The sequence below is a fragment of the Vicugna pacos genome, chromosome 16 (assembly GCF_048564905.1).
Source record: "Vicugna pacos chromosome 16, VicPac4, whole genome shotgun sequence".
Taxonomy (NCBI): Eukaryota; Metazoa; Chordata; class Mammalia; order Artiodactyla; family Camelidae; genus Vicugna; species Vicugna pacos.
Window position 1 is genome coordinate 46,168,271 of NC_133002.1, and position 18,832 is coordinate 46,187,102.

Genomic DNA, 18,832 nt, shown 5'->3' on the forward strand with positions numbered 1-18,832 from the left:
TTGAATGGAAGCAAGGAAGCTGCTCTTCATGGAGCAGATGGCTGCTGGCTGAGAGGGAGCTCCAATACAATGGGTGACTGATGCAGATTCAAGGCAGCCTTGACAGATTGGAAAGTTGGGTTGAAACCAACAAGATGAAATTCACCAGGAATGAGTGCTAAATCCTGTGTTGAGGTTGTGAAAAAATTGGTTACATAAGAATAAGACTGGGAAATCTGATTAGATGGAAACTTATGAGAAATAAAGAAACAGAAAAAGAGGGAGAGAGAGAATGCGACAAAGAGAAAGGAAGGAAGGAAGAGAAAGAAAGAAAGAGAGAGAGAAAGAGAGAAAGAGAAAGAAAAAAAAGAGAGAGAGAGAGAAAGGAAAAAAGAAAGAAAAAGAAAGGAAGGAAAGGAAGGGAGTGACTTTGTTCACCAGCTCATAACAATGTGTCCTTAAGTCAGCAGATGCAACCAGGGGACCCAATGTGATAAAGAGGTGATAAGCCAGACAGATCCAGGAGAAGGTTACCAGATTAGATGAGGATTTGAACACCCAGAAGCTGAACGATGAGGACAAGAAACTGGAAAGAAAGAGCTTAGCTGGGGTCAGGGCAGGCTTCCAACTGGGGGTTCAAATGTGGGTTTCAATGGCTGAGGAAGAAGAAAAAGACTCCGTTAGTCATCCATTAACCAGAATCAGTGGGACTAACTCATGATTCTCAGTGGGAGAGAAAGGCTGCTTCCATATCTAGAAGAATTTTCTAAGCATTGTGTTTGCCCAGCAATGGATCTTACTACCTGGGTGGTGGTGAGCCCCCACCTCACCCTGGGCCAACAATAGCACCATTTATTGCACCCCTGCTCTGGTCAGGCATGTGCTAAACCCTTTACATCATTATCTCTTTTAATCGTTACAATAACTCCACGAGGTAGAGATTATTACAACTCTCATTTTAAAGGAAGGCTGTGGACCAGAAGGGTAGGCAACTTGCTTATGGCTCAAGAAGAAACAAAGGCTAGACGAGAACCCTTTCTGAGTGATTCCTAAGAGGGCTGCGCTCTACCTCCCCAATACTGCTGGGGTGTTTGTGCGGGAAGAGCTAGGCAGTTCTTAACACTTTTGGAGAACACTTGTGACCTCTTTAGTATATTATAAGCAATAGCCATTCTTTCTCCCAAAACTTTGCACTAAATTTCAAGGGCTCTGGAACTCTGAGGACCCCGGTGATTGGATCCTATTCGCTGCTCTTCCTTGAAGCTGGGGGTCTGGGCGCGCGGCAGGGGTTGCGGGGCGGGCTGCGGGTGGGCTGTGCGGGAGGACGGCGGGCGGAGCAGGGCGGCGAGGGGGCGGCACCCGGAGGCCCGCGAGGTGGGCGCCGACTGCAGGGGGCGCTGGCGGCTGCTCCGGGCGGAGACAATCGCGCTGAGCGGCCACCGCAGCCAGAGCGGGAGCCCGAGCAGCGCGGCGCGGCGTAGAGCTGTGGCTGAGCGGGGCCGGCCGAGCGGGGCCGGGCAGGAGCCATGGGCCACTAGGGCCGGGCCGAGCCCTGCGATGCCGCCGTCGAGTGGCCCCAGCATCCTCGCGCGGCTACTGCCGCTGCTGGGGCTACTACTCGGCGGTGCCTCCCGGGCACCCGGCAAGTCGCCGCCGGAGCCCCCCAGCCCGCAAGGTAAGTCTCGGTCGGGAAAGGCAGCGATTGCGGGCCTGCAGCACCCACCCCGCCACCGCCCGCCACTGGGCCCCTGACTGCCAGCCCCCTCTTCGCGGCGCTCGTGAATTGGGGACTATTCTATTTGGGTGGGGGGAGCTAGGCGACCTGGGGTTGGCGCTTACGGGAGAGAGGAGGGAGGGAGAGGGAGACTGGCGGGCAGGGGTCTAGGGGAGACACAATGGGAGGGCGGGGGTCCCCAGGCTCCGCGCCGCCGCCCCCTCCCGCCTTGTTATTCTCCCTCCTGGTCCGCGAGGCGTTGCTGCCTGAGCCATTGTCTATCGAAGACACCCGCCCAGGGGCGGGCTGGGGCGGGCGCCTGCTCCGCAGCCCCCTGCGGGTTCCTCGCTCCCGACCCCGGCGGGGTGGGGACGCAGGCAGCGGCTGCCATCCTGGGCCCGAACGGGGCTGGGCGCCTAGAGCTGGGTTTGAAGGGGGGAGGGGAGAAGGGGGAGTGAGTGAGGTGGTGGGCAGATTGACTGCTCGAATGGGGTTCTTCGCCCTGGAGCCTGACAGCCCCCAGCCGGCCCCCCAGGTTCAGAATTTGGGGTGTGCCAAAGAGACGCTGATCAGCCCATGACGAAGGAGGGGCTGCAGTTGGGGGAGTCTGGAAAAAGGGGTACGTTGTGATTCCCAGCTCAAGGCGCATGGCAGGGCTATGGTGGCGGAGCCATGCTGAGCTGGCTAACAGGCTGTGAGCAGTGTCGGCTGGGAGGGCAGGTGCCTGGGTCCCTGTCCAGCAGGACTCCAGCCACTCTTGTCCCTAGCCTGCCCCCAGGTCACCCCCTCCTCATCTCATCTCTCCATCGCAGTGCAGGAGACCCTCCCACCGCCTCACCGCCCAGGTGGGTGTGTGAGGTGGGGGTGGGGTCGGTTCCTGCGGCAGGAGAGGATGGGAGAGCTAGACCATGACTCTTTACCCACCCTTGGATTCTCAGGGGCCCACCCACTCCAGCCCTGCGCCCGCCTTCCAGCCTCTGGCCCCAGCATCCCCGCTACTGTTCTCCCCACTCCTGTCTGAAATGGTGCTCTCCACTCTTCATCTCCCTACCAAGAAGCTGGCAGGAAAAGCAGGGTGGGAAGGGGTCTAGATGAGGGAAATGGGGTCCGGATGAAGGGAGGGGGTCGGATTTCCTCTTGGAATGAGACAGGGCTGAAACCAGGACAGGCGGATACTGTATGGAATGTCAGGCTTTGAGGAACAGGGATGGATCTCCCCGGCCTGTCTTCCCTGCTCCCTGCAGGAGGAGAGGAAGCTTTGATGTGTAGGAAGGTGCTCTGTGTTTTCAGGAAGCTTCTTACTCAAGTCCTGCACCCCAGAGGAGGGGGCCCAGGGAATTGGCTGGAATAGAGCCAGGAGAGGGGGTTCTGCCAGGCCGCTGGCTAGGGGCCCAGATTGAGGGGAAGGGGGAAGGGCCTCTGCCAGGCACCTGCCCTCCCCCTCCCCAGCTTAGCACTGATGCCTCCTCAGCCTTACCTGCCCACCCCTGTATTGTTCCCTGGGTCCTCTCCCCTTTCCTGAGGCTCTGCCCTTGAACCCAAGGCATTCCTTCAAATGACCATGTTCCAGACTCCTGAGTTCTCTTTTCCCAGCTGCTCCATCCAGCTGCTACTAGACTGAGGTAGGGGTGGGGAGTCTGCCAGCCCCTCTAACTTCTCAGAATTCCTGCTGGGTAGTGGTAGAGCAGGGGGGAGCAGGGGCGGAGCAGGTGGGGAGGCTTTCAGTTCCTGGGAGAACCAGAGAGCAGGAAAGGGTGGAGTGTGTGCACCCACTCGCCAAACTGGGCTCTGGCCTGGGAGGCGAGAGGGAGGACTCAGGCGAACAGCTGGATAGGATGCCAGGGGCAGGCGTGGCACTGGCCTTGAGGTTGGTTGAAAGCCTGAGATAAGACACCTGTCGCTGTTGAGTGTCAGGCTCTACTCATGAGGCCCCTGACCTCCCTGTGCCCTGCTGCCCTCAGCCCCCCGCTCTTCCTTCTGTACCTGGACTCCCCTAGGTTTGTGTCCAACACGCACCCCATTCCCCACTTCCCTCCTGGGCCCCTGCACAGAGGCATCTGTACCTTTCCAGGCATGACACCTACTCCCATTTCTAGCAACAGGGTAGGGGTGAGGCATGTTCTTGAGGAGGGGGAAGGGGTAGATGGTGCTATGGATCAGAGCAGCTGCCTGCAGAATCCATGAGAACAACTGCAGGCCTGGTCCCTGCCCTGTCACCCCATCTGAGTTCAGGACACCTGAAATGGTCAGGCCCATCCCAGCCCGACCATCCTGGGGTCTGGGGCAGATGTGGCTGGAAGCAAAGACTTGGACTTCCCTTCCCAGCCCCCTCCACACTAGTTTCCCTTGGGCCTGTGTAACCCCCACCCCCAGACTGCCTTCCCCTTGCCAGGGCCTCCGCTCCCTGCCCATCTCCTGGGAGGAATGAGGGCGTTGCCATGGTGATTGACTGTAGCTGACCAGCTGGGAGGGGGCTGGCAGTTCATGTGAGGGGGAGGGGTCAGGAGGTACTTGTTTGAGCTTAGGGGTTTAGGATGAATCCCTAAATTTGAAGGGAAACAGGCTTGTGCAAAGGATTCTGGGAAGGGGATGAATGATGTGAATGGTCAACTCTCATAGTGTCCCCTTCTCAGTTTTTTCTTGAGAACCCAAATTTTGACCCAGTCTCCCTTTCTCCCTTCCAAATGGCTGAATCCTGACTGCTCTTCCCTCCACTTGCAGATCCCTGGTTCTGCAGTCATTCATCCTATCTCAGCCCTCTTCCCTCTCCTCTCCCTGACACCAGCCCCATAGGGTCCAGTGGTAAGAATCTGGGTCTAGAGACAGACTCCCAGATTTGGATCTCAGATCTCCCACTTAACAGTAGTACAAGTATCTGAACTCTTTGAGCCTCGGTTTCTTTATCTGTAAAATGGGCTAAGAGCATATTTTATCAAGTCATCATTGACTGTAAGATACATCATTATTTATTTCATGTGCCAGTAAAAAAGGAAGAAGCTGCTGCTGATTATAATGATGACATCATCAATCATAGGTGTAGCCTGAGTTCAGAAGCGGTAAAATGTCAAAAGTGTATGTGTTAGAATTAATGAAATATGCTAATTGTACCCCCCACCTTACAGGCTGATGTGAGGTTTAAATGAGGGTTCTATAAATGCTGGCTTTTATAATATCTTGTGTAGCTTGGGCTCCAAAGCCACTCCCAACCCACAGCCCCTTCCTCTGATCTTCCTCTGATCTCCTCTCTCCTCTGAGGCTCCTCCCAGTTCTCTTTTCTCCCCTCCCTCCTCCTCACTCTCCTCACCCCATCTTGCCCACAGAGATCCTGATCAAGGTGCAGGTGTATGTGAGTGGGGAGCTGGTGCCCTTGGCCCAGGCCTCAGTGGATGTGTTTGGGAACCGGATGCTGCTGGCCGCTGGCACCACGGACTCAGAGGGCGTGGCCACATTGCCCCTCAGCTACCGCCTGGGCACCTGGGTGCTGGTCACTGCTGCCCGCCCTGGCTTCCTCACCAACTCTGTCCCCTGGCGTGTTGACAAGCTGCCCTGTGAGTGCAGGGGCAGGTGGGGGGAAGCAGCAGCTGACCCCATCAGCCCCTTCCCAAAATAGTCCTTGGAGGGTGGAGGGAGCAGGCGTTCCAGCAGCTGCTGCCTGGGCTGGGGTACACAGAGGGGGCTGAGGGAGGATGAAGTCACTGGGATTCAGATGGTGGGAGTGCCTGGCCTGGGGGATAGGGGCTTCCTCTGGAGCTAACAGCCCACCCCTCCTGCAGTATATGCCTCAGTCAGCCTCTACCTGCTTCCTGAGCGGCCGGCCACCCTCATCCTCTATGAGGACTTGGTGCACATCCTCTTGGGCTCTCCTGGTAAGGCTGCCCTCTTTCCACTCCCCCTGCCGCCCATGCCAGCTCCTCTTCCTTCTCCCTGACCTGGGTATAGAGAGCTCTGCTCTGCCACATATTAGCTGGGTGCCCTTGGACGAGTCACTTAATCTCTCTGAGCATTAGTTTGTTCATCTATAAGATGTGGATATTGATAGTATGTACATCATCAAATTGAGGTAAGGATTAAATATCATCAGGCATGCAAAAAACAGCATAGAAGGTGGTCAATAAATGTATATTGTTACTGGGGCCTCTCATGGTTTCTATTCTCCCTCTGCTCCTACCGTTAGAATTCCAACTTCCTGCCACCTTATCTTCAGTGGATCTACACATACTTCTTGTGCACCTACTGGGTGGCTGGCTATGTTAGAGGCCATGAGAGGGTCATTCCACAGGTATAGAACACCTATCAAGTGCAAGGCCTGGAGCAGTCCCGCAGTGGCCCTTGTCTACCCACAGGCTTTCGGTCTCACCCAACCAATACTGCCTGCAGCAGCCGGGCTGTGCCAGGCATTGTGTCTGGTGCTGGGGAGTAATGGTAAGGAACAGCCGACCCGCTCCCCGCTTTGTGGAGTTCACAGACTGGTAGGAAGATAGACAAACAGATCATTGCAAACCCTGAAATAATTACAGAGCAGGCAGGGCAGTGGAGTGGAGGGCGGCTGCATTCAATACCGAGAGGACCCTCCCGTGGGAGTATAGCAGGGCGAGAGGATTTGTTGAAGGGAGCTGTGGGACCCGTGGGCTCGGGAGTTGAAGGGGGAGCAGACGCACCCTCATGGCAGAGGAATCAAGATGCAGGGGCATAAGGGAGCCATGAGGTGCAGGGACTGCTCTGGTCTGGCTATGCAGGAGGGGTGCCTGGTGCAGCCTGGTTGCCCAGCCAGGCAGAGGGTGGACGCCATCTGGTTAGTACTAGGGAGCCACTGTGGGTGGAGGGGGAGCCTCCCCTCCTCAGTTTATATTCTTAATTAGAGCCCTTGTCCTCAAATTACCCTTTTTAAAACTTTATTTTATTTATGTATGTATTTATTTATTTATTTATTTATTTATTTTTGGTGGGTAATTACATTTTTCTTTCTTTCTTTCTTTCTTAATGGGAGTACCGGGAATTGAACCCAGGGCCTTGTGCATGCTAAGCATGTGCTCTATCACTCAGCTATACCCTCCCCCACCTCAAATTACTCTTCTTGTTTGCTCATCTTCCTCTTTCTGATCTTGAACCAGAGGCTTCTGAAATGTCTTTGCAGGTTTCTAAAACACCAAGTGAACCTGTTGTTGCCCCCTAGCTTAAAGCGTCCCCACGGCTCCCACTGCTTTCGTGCCCTCCAGAACCTGGCGTGTGGGCTGCTGCCTTGCCTGCCTCCCACTCCAGCCACCCGACCAGCAAGCCGCCTTGTGACCCTGGGCCGCTCTCTGTCAGTCCTCCAGGAAGTTCCTTTCCACTTTCTTTCCTGGCTGAGTCTTACTCATTCTGCAAGACTCCACGGGGCCTTCCTGAGCTGGGCAGGCCAAACTCCCCTCTCATCCTGCTATTTTAATAACAAGGCAGGATGAACTGGTGGGTGAGAGGATGGGCCCTGGCACCAGACTGTCTGGGCTTCAGTTGGGCTCCAGGATTGTGACCTTGGGCAAGTTACTGAATTTCTTCCACCTCCATGGCTGCAGCTATAAAATGGGCATGTACCTCAGGGGCTGTTGTGCTAATTGCCAGGGTTAGTATAGGTAACCTGCTTACAACAGTGCCCAGCATATCTTAAAGCTTAGTAAATGTTAGCTATTACCATATTATATTGGAATTCTGTTTATACATCCCATCCACCCCAAGACAGACAGATATACACACACACACACAGGACCAAAGCTGTTAAATGCAGTAGCCAATAGCCACATGTGGCTATCTAAATTTGGATAAATTAAAAATTCACTACACTTTTTAGAATTAAAAATAAATGCAGATCTTGAAAAAAAATGCATTTCTAGCACAGGGAACTATGCTCAATATCTTGTAATAATCTTTAATGGAAAACATACGAAAACAAATATATGTATGTATATGCAAGACTGGGACATTTTACTGTACACCAGAAATTGACACACTGTAAACTGTATTTCAATTTTAAAAATAAATAAATAGATAAATAAATAAATAAATGCAGTTCCCCAGTCATAATAGCTACATGTCAAGTCCATAATAGCCCCTGTGTGTCTAGTGGGTCCTGTAATAGGCAGCACAGATGTAGAACATTTCCATCCATAGCAGAAAGTTCCAATGGGTAGTGAACAGTGCCACCCTAGACTATGAACTTGAAGGCAGGGAATTCAGCACCTAACACAGTGCCTGCCACACAGTAGACAATAATAATTGTTTAAGGAGCTGAACATCATCATTTTATAAGTTAATATGGAAACAGTGTTTCAGAGAGAGCAAGTAACTCGCTCAGGGTCACACAGCCAGGGCTAGGAGACTTCAGGTCCATGTCCCTTCTAGGTCAACATTCTAAGACTGGCCAGTTCTCTCCCTAAATCTCCACCCTCCCTGGCCTTCCCAAGTGGCTTGAGCCATTGATCCCCCTTTTCCTTAGACTCTTGCTTTTTGCTCTGGTCCTCGGGGAGCCTTGTCACCGGCCAGGTCACTGCAGCCCCTCTCTCCATCCAGGTGCCCGCTCCCAGCCCTGGGTGCAGTTCCAGCGCCGGGCTGCCCGCCTGCCCGTCAGCTCTACCTACAGCCAGCTCTGGGCCTCGCTCACACCTGCCAGCACCCAGCAGGAAATGCGGGCTTTCCCTGCCTTCCTGGGCACAGAGGCCTCCAGCTCAGGTAGGCTGGGTGCCAGTCATGGAAGGGATGTTCCCCCCATCAGGATTTAAGTCCTCAACTCTTGTGTCCCTTTCTCCCAGGCAATGGCTCCTGGCTGGAGCTGATGCCTGTGGCTGCTGTGAGTGTGCACCTGCTGGCAGGTAATGGGACCGAGGTGCCACTCTCAGGCCCCATTCATCTGTCCCTGCCTGTGCCCTCGGAACCTCGTGCCCTTGCCGTGGGCACCAGCATTCCAGCCTGGAGGTTCGACCCCAAGAGTGGTGAGTGTCTCAGGGGGATGCAGGTGCTGGAGTCTGGGGAAAGAAAGTGGGACTTAAGTTTCAGGACACTGAGTTTGATGAAACCCCTGCCTCTCCCAGGGCTGTGGGTACGCAATGGCACTGGCGTGATCCGGAAGGAAGGCCGGCAGCTCTACTGGACCTTCATCTCCCCCCAGCTGGGGTACTGGGCGGCTGCCATGGCTTCCCCCACGGCTGGTGAGAGTGGGGGGACAGCAGGGACAGGAGGCAGTGGTGGAGGGAGAGGCTGGGAGATTGGACTCCTGAATGGCAGGAGGGACATCCACACCTGAGAACGCTAAGCCCTTGCCTGGCACAGGGCTGGTCACCATCACGTCGGGCATCCAGGACATTGGCACCTACCACACCATCTTCCTGCTCACCATCCTGGCAGCCCTGGCCCTGCTGGTGCTCATTCTGCTGTGTCTGCTCATCTACTACTGCCGGTGAGTGCCCCTCAATCCCCTCCTACTGCCTCCCAATCCCCCAGCCTTCTCTCATCCCTGGCACTGACTGAGGCCTGCTCCATGTGTGGTCTGCTGGGCACTCTGGCCCCAAATATGCATAGAATACAATTTGGATCCTTAAGGCTCTGACAGGAAAGCATTGCATATGCACGTGCAAAGACCCAGACTGGTGGCCTCAGAGAAGTGGGGGGAGAGAAGGCAGGAGCTGCAGACCAGGCCCCTCCCTGCAGCTGCTCCTACCACACCAGATCTCACTTCCAGGGGCCCTCAGGCCAGATATGTACCTGTTGGCTTAGGTGCTCCTCCCTGGCTCTCACTGCACCTGGTGTGTGCCAAGGAGTGCAGTTTACTCCTAAGGGGACCCAAATGGACACAACTGCTGGCCAGACCTCCCACAGACACTCAAGCTCTTTCCACAAACCTCACAGGACCCATCTAGGCTCCCCAACCTCTCTGCTGAGTCCCAGGCGTTGTTCTGAGCCCTCCAACCATATCCATCCCTCATCTTGCAACTGCGGGTTTAGAGAGCTGCTCTGGTCCCCACCCTTTTCTGAGGGTCCCCGTCTGCCTCCTCTCCAGGAGGCGCTGCCTGAAGCCGAGGCAACAGCACCGCAAGCTGCAGCTCTCCGGGCCCTCTGACGGTAACAAGCGAGACCAGGCCACCTCGATGTCCCAGCTCCACCTAATCTGTGGGGGACCACTGGAGCCCGCTCCGTCAGGGGACCCCGAGGCTCCACCTCCAGGTCCCCTCCACTCAGCATTCTCCAGCTCCCGCGACTTGGCCACCTCCCGGGACGACTTCTTCCGTGCCAAGCCGCGCTCCACAGGCCGCCCGGCCGCCGAGCCGGCAAGTGCCCGCGGGGGAGAGGGTGCCGGGATGAAGGGCGCCCGCTCGGTAGAGGGTCCTGGCGGGTTAGAGTCAGGCCTGGAGGAGTACCGGCGGGGGCCCACGGGGCCCGCGGCCTTCCTGCAGGAGCCGCCCTCACCGCCGCCGCCCTTCGAGCACTACCTGGGCCACAAGGGGGCGACCGAGAGCAAGACCCCCGACTTCCTGCTGTCGCAGTCCGTGGACCAGCTGGCGCGTCCGCCGTCGCTCAGTCAGGCCGGGCAGCTCATCTTCTGCGGCTCCATCGACCACCTTAAGGACAGTGTCTACCGCAACGTCATGCCCACGTTGGTGATCCCCGCACACTACGTGCGTCTCGGCGGCGAGGCGGGAGCAACGGGGGCGGGCGACGAGCCGGCGCCGCCAGAGGGCGCGACCCCCGGCCCGGTGCGCCCTTTTCCCCAGCCCGACCCCCAGCGCCCGCTGATGCCGGGCCACTCGGGCCCCGGGAGCGAGGGCGGTGGGGGTGGCAGCAGCGAGGGCTGGGGGGCCGGGCGCTCAGCGCCTGTCAGCGGCTCAGTCACCATCCCGGTGCTGTTCAACGAATCGACCATGGCGCAGCTCAATGGGGAGCTGCAGGCGCTGACCGAGAAGAAGCTGCTCGAACTGGGCGTGAAGCCTCACCCACGCGCCTGGTTCGTGTCCCTCGACGGGCGCTCCAACTCGCAAGTGCGCCACTCCTACATCGATCTGCAGGCGGGCGGCGGCGGCCGCAGCACGGATGCCAGCCTGGACTCGGGCGTCGACGTGCACGAGGCTCGGCCGGCGCGCCGGCGGCCCCTGCGGGAGGAACGGGAGCGACCCCCAGCCGCTGCCCCACCGCCGCCGCCGCCGCCTCCACCCGCACCTCCCCGCCTGGCGCTCAGCGAGGACACGGAACCCAGCAGCAGCGAGAGCCGCACGGGCCTCTGCTCCCCGGAGGACAACTCGCTGACACCGCTGCTGGACGAGGTGGCGGCTCCCGAGGGCCGGGCGGCCACGGTACCCCGGGGTCGGGGCCGCAGCCGCGGGGACAGTTCACGCAGCAGCGCCAGCGAGTTGCGGCGCGACTCGCTCACCAGCCCGGAGGACGAGCTCGGGGCAGAGGTTGGCGACGAGGCGGGAGACAAGAAGAGCCCGTGGCAGCGACGGGAGGAGCGGCCGCTCATGGTATTCAACGTCAAGTAGCGCCCATGCAGGGCCTGGCACCGCCTCCAGGCCGGCCCCCGCCCCCTCCGCCAGGGCCCGCCCCCAGGGTGCGCGCCCCCGGCAGCTGCAGGGGCCCTCGCTCTTAGCCCTCAGCCCTGGCCTGGAAAGGTGCCCGGGTGTCTGTGGAGCTGTCTGGTGGTATGTGCTGGGTAAAGTCTTGGGAGGGACCCTGGGTCTGCCTCCGAGAGGGAGGTGGGAGGGGTCCAGACCCCTGTTGGGAGGTGCTGGGGAGGAGGGCTGGGTGGGGGGAAGCAGTGCCTGTATAAACGCGGCTGTATATAGAAAGCTCTATCGTGGGCAAGCAAGAGGGGCAACCGGGCCTCAGCTGCTAGTGTGAGGGCTGGGAAGGGAGGGGGCGTTCTAGCGGACCCCTGGGAGGGGAGGGGGTGCTGCTTGCTGACTAGTCCACCTCTGGGCTACGATGTCACAGGGCTGGATGCTGGGGCGGCTCTGGGGACTGGGGGATAATGTGATGGGATGGCAGTGGGCAACAGCAAATATAAAACTGGTGAGATTAACTTCTCTGTGTCTTTCTGTGGGGTGGGGGAAGTGTGGACACTGGATGGGGGCCGTTGCCCAGGGGTCTCCTGGGGAGGACAGGCAGGGTGGCCAAATCAGACAATGTTAAGAAAGTGTACAAACTTTACTGCAGCACTACATACACACACGCACACCTGTAGATAAGGAAGAGCACCTGGCCACAGGGTCCATGGAAATTGGGGGAGGGGATGGCAGCTTGAAATGTGGCTTTTGCCACAGCCCCCCTTCCCATGGGGAGGGCCTTAGATTGAGGTCCCATCTCCCATGGTGATGAGGGGACTCAGAAGGGAAGGTCTGGGAGAATTTGGCAGGGGGAGGTGCTGGGGAGGCCTGAGCAGTGGGCACCCTCTGAGCAGGGTCCCGAGGGCTGCAGAGTGTCTTCAGTCCTCAATCCCTCCTCACAGCAGCTGTCTGGGGGCCGCGTCCCTCAGAGGAGTGTCCCAGCGCAGGGCTTTCCTGCGCAAACACTTGGTGCCCTTGGCCCCACAGCGGAAGCCAGCGGGACAGCAGTGACGCTTGTCCAAACAACAGGTGCCCTGGATGGTCAGAGTGGAGAGCGAGAGTTAGACACAGCAGGACCTGGCCCATGCCCAGACCCAGCCCCAGGGCCAGGGATGGCACTGACCTGGCGATAGGGACAGCAGGCCCAGCCCCCTCGGCTGTCTGGGCAGCAGGTCTGGTTATCATGGCAGAAGTGTCCCGCCCCACACTCTACGTTCCCCACACCCACGTGAGGGCTGTGGGTCAGCTGGGCAGCAGGGTGGGCAGAGTCCACCTCCTTCTCACAGGATCGGGCCTTCACATTACAGGTGTAGCCAGCAGGGCAGCAGTGCTGGCGGTCCTCACAGCACACGGCCTGGGGGGACAGAGCAGCAGTACATTCTCACCCCCGCTACCCACCCAACCTGGGACCCAGCTCCCCCATCTGGGAGCAGGTAGGTGGGCACTCACGTGGGGCAGCTGGCAGCAGGCCCAGCCCCCGCTCAGGCTTGGGCAGCAGGTCTGCCCCACTGGGCAGCTGGTGTGCTGGTCACAGCCCATGTCTTTGGGGTGGGACATCAAAGCCTGGTGGGCAGGCATCTTGGCCATCCCAGTAACAATCTTGTTCTTCCTCTTGCAGTGCCCCTCAGCCATACATGTGTAGCCCTGGGGGCAGCAGTGCTGGTGGTCCGAGCAGCAGACAGCCTGGGGAGGTGGCAGAAAAGGGGGGTCTAGGAAGCTACTCTGGGACAGAACACTGAGCCCCTACTACACCTGCTCACAGCTCCTTTAACTGGGAACGACTCTGCCAGAGCTGGTGTGCCACCCGTGCGTGGGCAGAGGGTAGAGAACAAGGCAGTAGGAGCCTGGCCACCTGCCCAGGCCAACACACTGTCCCCTACCCCACTGCTGTCCCCCTCCCCATGTACCTCTGGGACAGGGCAGCAGCCCCACTCCCCAGACATGAAGCGACAGCAGGTACTGGAGGAGGGACAGCTGGTGATGTTATCACAGGGGACATCACTTTCCATGGCTTGGGGGTCTGGCAGGCTGAGGTAGGCTGGGGACTTCTCCATCCAGGGCACCCGGTGGGCCCCCTGTTCGCAGGTACCCTTCTCTGTGTCACACCTAAACCCAGCCGGACAGCAGTGGATGTGGTCCTCACAGCACACGGCCTGGGGTGGATGGAGAGGGGACAGTGGGCAGGGGGTGCCTAGCTGGCTGCCACCGTCTGCTTGGCCCAGCCCACTTATCACTCCCAGGTACCTGGGCAAAAGGGCAGCAGCCCCAGGCCCCGGACTGCAGGCGGCAGCAGGTGTAGTCATCTGGGCAGCTCACCTCCATGTCACACTTCACCTCCTGCACTGTGAGGGAGGCAAGGAGTACAGGTCAGCAGTGGCACTAGGGATATTTAGGGGTGCCCACCCTTGGCCAGCTCCACTGCTAGAACCAGATGTGGAGGATGGAGGGTACCGTTCAGGCCACCCCTGGCAGTGATGCTAAGGCAAGGCCCAGTGTGGACCAAAGAGGGCTGTACCTGCTCTGGCCTCTCCAGGCAGCTGTCAGTCCCCACCCCCATATCTATTCATGCTTCATGGTGCAGGTGGAATGGGGCCTGCTCCAGTACCTGTATCTGCAGGCAGCTTAGTGAGGAGGTCTGTGGCATTCTCCTTGGAGAGGCACTTACTCTGGATCAGGTCGCACACAGTGCCTTGAGGGCAGCAGTGCAGGTGGTCGGCGCAGCAGATGGCCTGGGTAAGGGCAGGGTTGGGTCTCTGGGATTTCCAGTCTCCCAGGAGCTCAGGGAGCAGCCAGGCTGACAGCTGGCACTACCCCAATCCCCCGCTAGGGGGTGTCATGAGTCCTGAGCAGCCATGCTCCCAGCAACCAGCCCGCCAGCCCCACCCGCTGGAGTCCCTGCCAGGTAGGTAGGTGTCCAGGTCAGGTGGCGGTGGGCACACAGCCCGACTGGCTACAGCCCCTCACTCACATTGGGCATCGGGCAGCAGCCATACTTTCCACTAGGAAGCTTGCAGCAGGTAGAATCGTCGGGGCACTGGGACTGTGCATCAGGGCACAAGACCACTGGGAGGGGAGAGAAGCATGAGGCACAGCCAGGGTAGAGAGGAACTTTCCCCAGCCAGGAGCCAGATGAGGCTGCTCTTCACTCCCAACCCCCAACCAGATTCTCTCCCACCTCCTCACCTGCCCTTTTAGACTTTTGTGCAGGAATCTTCTTTGCCAGGGGGTGGGTCCCCGTGGTGGTGAGGCAGCGGGCGTGAGCCAGGTCACAGGAGGTACCATGGGGGCAGCAGTGCACCTTGTCTTCACAGCAAGAAGCCTAAGAAGAATTGGCCCTGACTCTGTCTTTGCTCCCTCCAGCCCTTTCTCTGCCCCTACTGCCCTCCTCTCTCCCCTCCATCTTCCTAAACTTTACCTGGGGCATGGGGCAGCATCCCCAGGAGCCATCAGGCATAGTGCAGCACGTGGACGAGTTGGGGCATTCATACCGTCTGTCGGGGCACTGGACGGCACCCAAGAGGTTGGAATCTGTGGATGGGATGACCCAGGATTCCGCCCCGTCAGTGAAGGTCATTCCCCCCTCACTCAAGGCGCTGCTGGCACCAGGGCCTGCAGGTCCAGCTACAGGAGAACTGCGGGGTCTGGCACTAGGGCTCAGGGCTCCCCCTGGCTCTCCTAACCCACTTTCTTCCAGGCCAGTCCTTGCCTCAGCAATATGGCACGGGACAGGGGCACCCATTGCCTGGGTGGTATTAAACCAGTTCAGCTGGCCTCTGCCCAGCCCCACAATGCTTGGCTCTGGGCCTGGAGTCTTACACTCTCTCCCATCCCCTCCTCGCCCCAGTGCTGCCCCTCTGGTCAGACCAGGGGGGTCTTAATACAGATGCCACATGATGAGGGCATGAGGAATCAAAGAATCAAGGTCACGCAGCTGGCTGGGCTCCTGGGTGCGCCAGGCTCTGCGAGCTGCCTGTCCTCCACCTCCACCTCTGCCGCACCTGATCTCTGGAAGCAGGACCGCCCGTCAGCACTGCAGTGGAAGCCCTGTGGGCAGCAATGGCGGCCATCTCCGCATGACACGGCCTGTGGGACACAGAGACACCTTTGTTGGCCAGGCCCTTTTCCCTGGGGGGTGGAAGGGTGCAGGAAAAGTGGAAATGCAGATCTCAGCCTCTCCATTGATTTAAGGGCACCCTCACCTCTGGGAATGGGCAGCAGCTGGAGGTCCCCGAGACGGTGAGGATGCAGGAGTAGCCAGGAAGGCAGTGGGAATCAATCTGACAGGGTGTGCCCAGACGCCTGCTCAGTGCTGTGGGCCACGTGTCCTGGGAAGCGAGAGGAGTGGATAAACAGGAAGACCCGAGCTTGGACCCCTCCCCTGGCCAATCTGAGATGACCCATGGGAAAATGTCAGGCTGCCGGCTCTTGCCCAGGCGAAGGGCACTCACCGGGACGGGATTGCAGCAGCTGTAGCTGGCTCCTCCTGGGTCCAGGCAACAGGCCACAGGGCAGAGCTGACCATCTGGGCACTGTGTTCCAGCCACCAGCCCTGTCACAAAGGCCACCCAGCTCACCAGGGTCCACATGGTCCACCTGCAGATTACCAAGAGGCATTTGGCAACTAGCTTAAGCCTGTGGCACCCTCAATTCTGGGGCCAGTCACTACCCCCGCTGTAGACCCAGGCCCAGGACTACCTGAGCCTCCTGACAACGTCTTGTCCCAGCACGAAGAAAGATGTGGGGCCTGAGATTCAGCTACCAACCTGTGTCCTGCATGGGTGTCCTATGTGCACCAGCTGTGTACACCCGTGAGCACGAATGCTGACATGAATAACTGTGAAGCTGTGTCCCCAAATGGTGGTCTAACACCTGAGCCTCTGTGGCTGAGTGTGCAGAGATGTGGGCATGTGAGAGTCAGGAAGATGTGTGAGTTCTGTGGGTCTGACCTAGGGGGATGTGGGCCACCTCCAGGGGTTGGAGAGGCATCAGAAGCCATGGGCGGACAGGGCTGGGGGGCAAGGAGGGAGTCCCCCCTTAAAGAAAAGTCAAGGTTCCACTTCCCCAGCCAGCCCCTCAAGACACGTCCTCGCCTGAAGCTGTGCTCACACCTGCACCCTGCTAAGTAAGGCCTGTTGGCAGGGGAGGGGAGCTCACATGATGACATGGGAAACCACGAGGTTGAGAAAGTTGTGAAAAGGGAAGTGTTGTGCTGGTAGAGCCTGGGCTGCCTTCCTCAGAGGCCAGCCACCACCCGCCCACTGATGGTCCCCTCCCCACCCAAGGAAGGGGACACGCAAGCTGGGTCAACCTTTGGGACACCTATGTTCTAAGGGCTCCCCAGTACCACCAGGCCCTTTCTGAATCCCCAAACATACCACCCTCCTGTCCCCCTGCCTCTCCCCACCTTGGAGCTGAAACCCAGCTGCATGTGGAGAGAGACCTTGCGTGCCCACCCAGCTGTTGATCTGAGTTAGCAGAAGGAACCAAGCCTCAGTCTCTGGAGGGGAGCAGCCTCTCACTTCCTAAACAATTCTTCCCCCAAGCTCAGCCAGCCCTGTTTGTTCAATGGGGTGGGTGGGGGAGATGTTACCCTACTAGAGGGGCAAAACCAGTAAACTCTGTTGAGCCTCTTAGGAGCCAGTTATAACACTACATTATTTTCTTCCTTCTTTACAACAACCATCCAAAGTAGTGATTATTACCTTTACTTTTCAAAGGGGGAAACTGAGGCTCGGAGGGATGTCAAGTAACCCGTCCATGTCATATATCAAGACATGGAAATGGCTTGCTTTGATGGTTCCAGAGTATATTGGACCTGGGTTCATTTCACAAGCGGCAACATGGACAGTGCCTGGAAATGGACCCCAAACCCCAGAAAGGTAGAGGCCTGGGGTTCAAGTTGAGAAGGGGGACAGAAGTGCTTCCTGGGCAGGTGTACCAGGCAGGACAGAAACTCGGAGTACAGGGGCTGCCTGGATACACCCACCAAGGTGGGTCCTAGTCCTAGAATTGCCAACACTGACTGTGAGAGCCTCAAAAGTTGCTCCCTGTCTCTTGGCCTCAGTTCCCTATGAGTCTGTGTGTAGACACTGCACATTATGTGTGGCAGGGAACTGCAGACCTCCAGTCACTCACATCCTGTCTCCCTCACCTGGCTTTTCTTAGTGCTCCCTCCCTAGCTCAAAGACCATCCCTTCCTGGCCAGGTAAGGCTGAAGAAGACTGGTCCTAGCCCATGGCCCCTTTCACCCTCTCCTCCACGCTCATAGCTCCCTGGCAAGACATCTCCAGCTGGCCCCGCCTGCTTCTTGGGAGTCCAACCGCGGCCCTCCGCAGGCTTGTCCCACTGCTCTGACTCAGGCCAGAAGGAGTGCCTGTTTGCACACATATCAGACTACTCAGCACCCTAGTGATTTATTTACGTATATTTTCCTTCCTGGGTATCCTGAGGTTAGGGAGTAGAGTGTATACTTCTGTTGAATACACATGCATGCACATGCGCGCACATACACTCAGGACAAGGGATGGGGGACCTAATTCCTCTTAGTAAGGTTCCAAGTGATGGCCTCTCACCTCCACACAACACTGCCACCAGAGAGGGAGGACAGGAGTCTACTCAAGCCCCGAGCTCCATCATCTTCCACTAGGTGGCAGTCCCCAACTCCGAGTGAGAGGAGACAGAGATTCCCAAAAAGTGAGCCAACCCAGCGGTGAGAAAGCAGGGAAAAGTGGCAGGGAGAGGCGGAAGTTAGCTTGTTCCACCCCCCACGAGAGGAAGTAAGAGAGTCAGACACAACCCAGAGGTTCAATCACCTCTCCCAAGTCTCTACTGTCTTTGAGGAGGCCAGGGTCTCAAGCTCCACTTCCAGCTCTCTGAGCTCGGAGCAGGGGCGGGGACTACCCACCACCACCAGCACCACCAGCACCTGCCTACGGAAGCGGAGTCGGCTCAAGAACAAAGTGGCCCCTGCTTTGGGGGAAGAGGCTGCAGCTTCCGGGGATGCTGGAGAGGGAGAGAGCCCCTTCTAATGGAAGTCACTGCAATTACTGCTCACTCCCACCACCTATAAAACTCCTTCCAGTGCATCGGAGTTTCTCTAAAGGAGTCTTTCCTTGTTTCCCCAGTGAAACTCCAGAGGAGCCTCAAACCCCCACGTCCCCCTGGCTGGGCCCCTGGGGAGGAGCAAGAGAGAGACCTACGCAGCCACTCTCCTTACCTGAGTCGGAGTTCGAGCTCGCTGGGTAGCAGCTGCCCGGTAGCTCACGAGCTTGGGCCCCTTGGCTCGATGGCCCGCCCACCTCAGTTTCAATTGGCCAGGTGTCCGATCTTTCGCGCTCTCATTGGCTACTCGTCGATGTAAAGGCGGGGCCAACATGTAATCTGTGCTGCTTTCCTACTCAATTCACTCTCCTCCCTCCCTTCCTCTCTTCCCAACCCCCCATTTCTAGGGATCATGTGATTGGAGAATCATGTGACGCCCTGGCTCGATCAGTCAGGCTGAGGGTGCTCGCCTCGCTGCCTTCTGCTGCCCCATCCCGATATGGGGCAGCGCCTGTCCGGGGACATTAAGGCGCAA

General features: G+C 58.1%; 2 protein-coding genes across 3 annotated transcripts; one reads left to right on the top strand and one right to left on the bottom strand.

The window, feature by feature from the left end:
* The first annotated feature begins 1,397 nt into the window (after positions 1-1,397).
* On the top strand, positions 1,398-11,732 carry FAM171A2 (family with sequence similarity 171 member A2). 2 transcript variants are annotated; one of them, XM_072940055.1, is made up of 8 exons: positions 1,398-1,654; positions 5,014-5,241; positions 5,467-5,559; positions 8,237-8,395; positions 8,476-8,655; positions 8,755-8,871; positions 8,993-9,119; positions 9,720-11,732. In XM_072940055.1, the coding sequence occupies exons 1-8, from the start codon at positions 1,537-1,539 to the stop codon at positions 11,191-11,193; spliced, it is 2,496 nt and encodes an 831-aa protein (XP_072796156.1). In that variant the 5' UTR covers positions 1,398-1,536; the 3' UTR covers positions 11,194-11,732. The 2 variants fall into 2 exon arrangements, with proteins under 2 accessions (XP_072796156.1, XP_072796157.1); XM_072940056.1 differs by lacking the exons at positions 5,014-5,241; positions 5,467-5,559 and having other exon boundaries at positions 1,403-1,654; positions 9,720-11,719.
* Positions 11,733-11,838: 106 nt separating this feature from the next.
* GRN (granulin precursor) lies at positions 11,839-18,588 on the bottom strand. Its single transcript, XM_006217455.4, has 13 exons — positions 18,473-18,588; positions 15,705-15,849; positions 15,456-15,581; positions 15,255-15,339; positions 14,672-14,784; positions 14,440-14,575; positions 14,225-14,319; positions 13,862-13,985; positions 13,501-13,598; positions 13,164-13,409; positions 12,706-12,939; positions 12,380-12,610; positions 11,839-12,290 (listed from the first exon to the last, which is right to left on the bottom strand). The coding sequence occupies exons 2-13, from the start codon at positions 15,840-15,842 to the stop codon at positions 12,153-12,155; spliced, it is 1,764 nt and encodes a 587-aa protein (XP_006217517.1). The 5' UTR covers positions 15,843-15,849; positions 18,473-18,588; the 3' UTR covers positions 11,839-12,152.
* Positions 18,589-18,832: the final 244 nt, after the last annotated feature.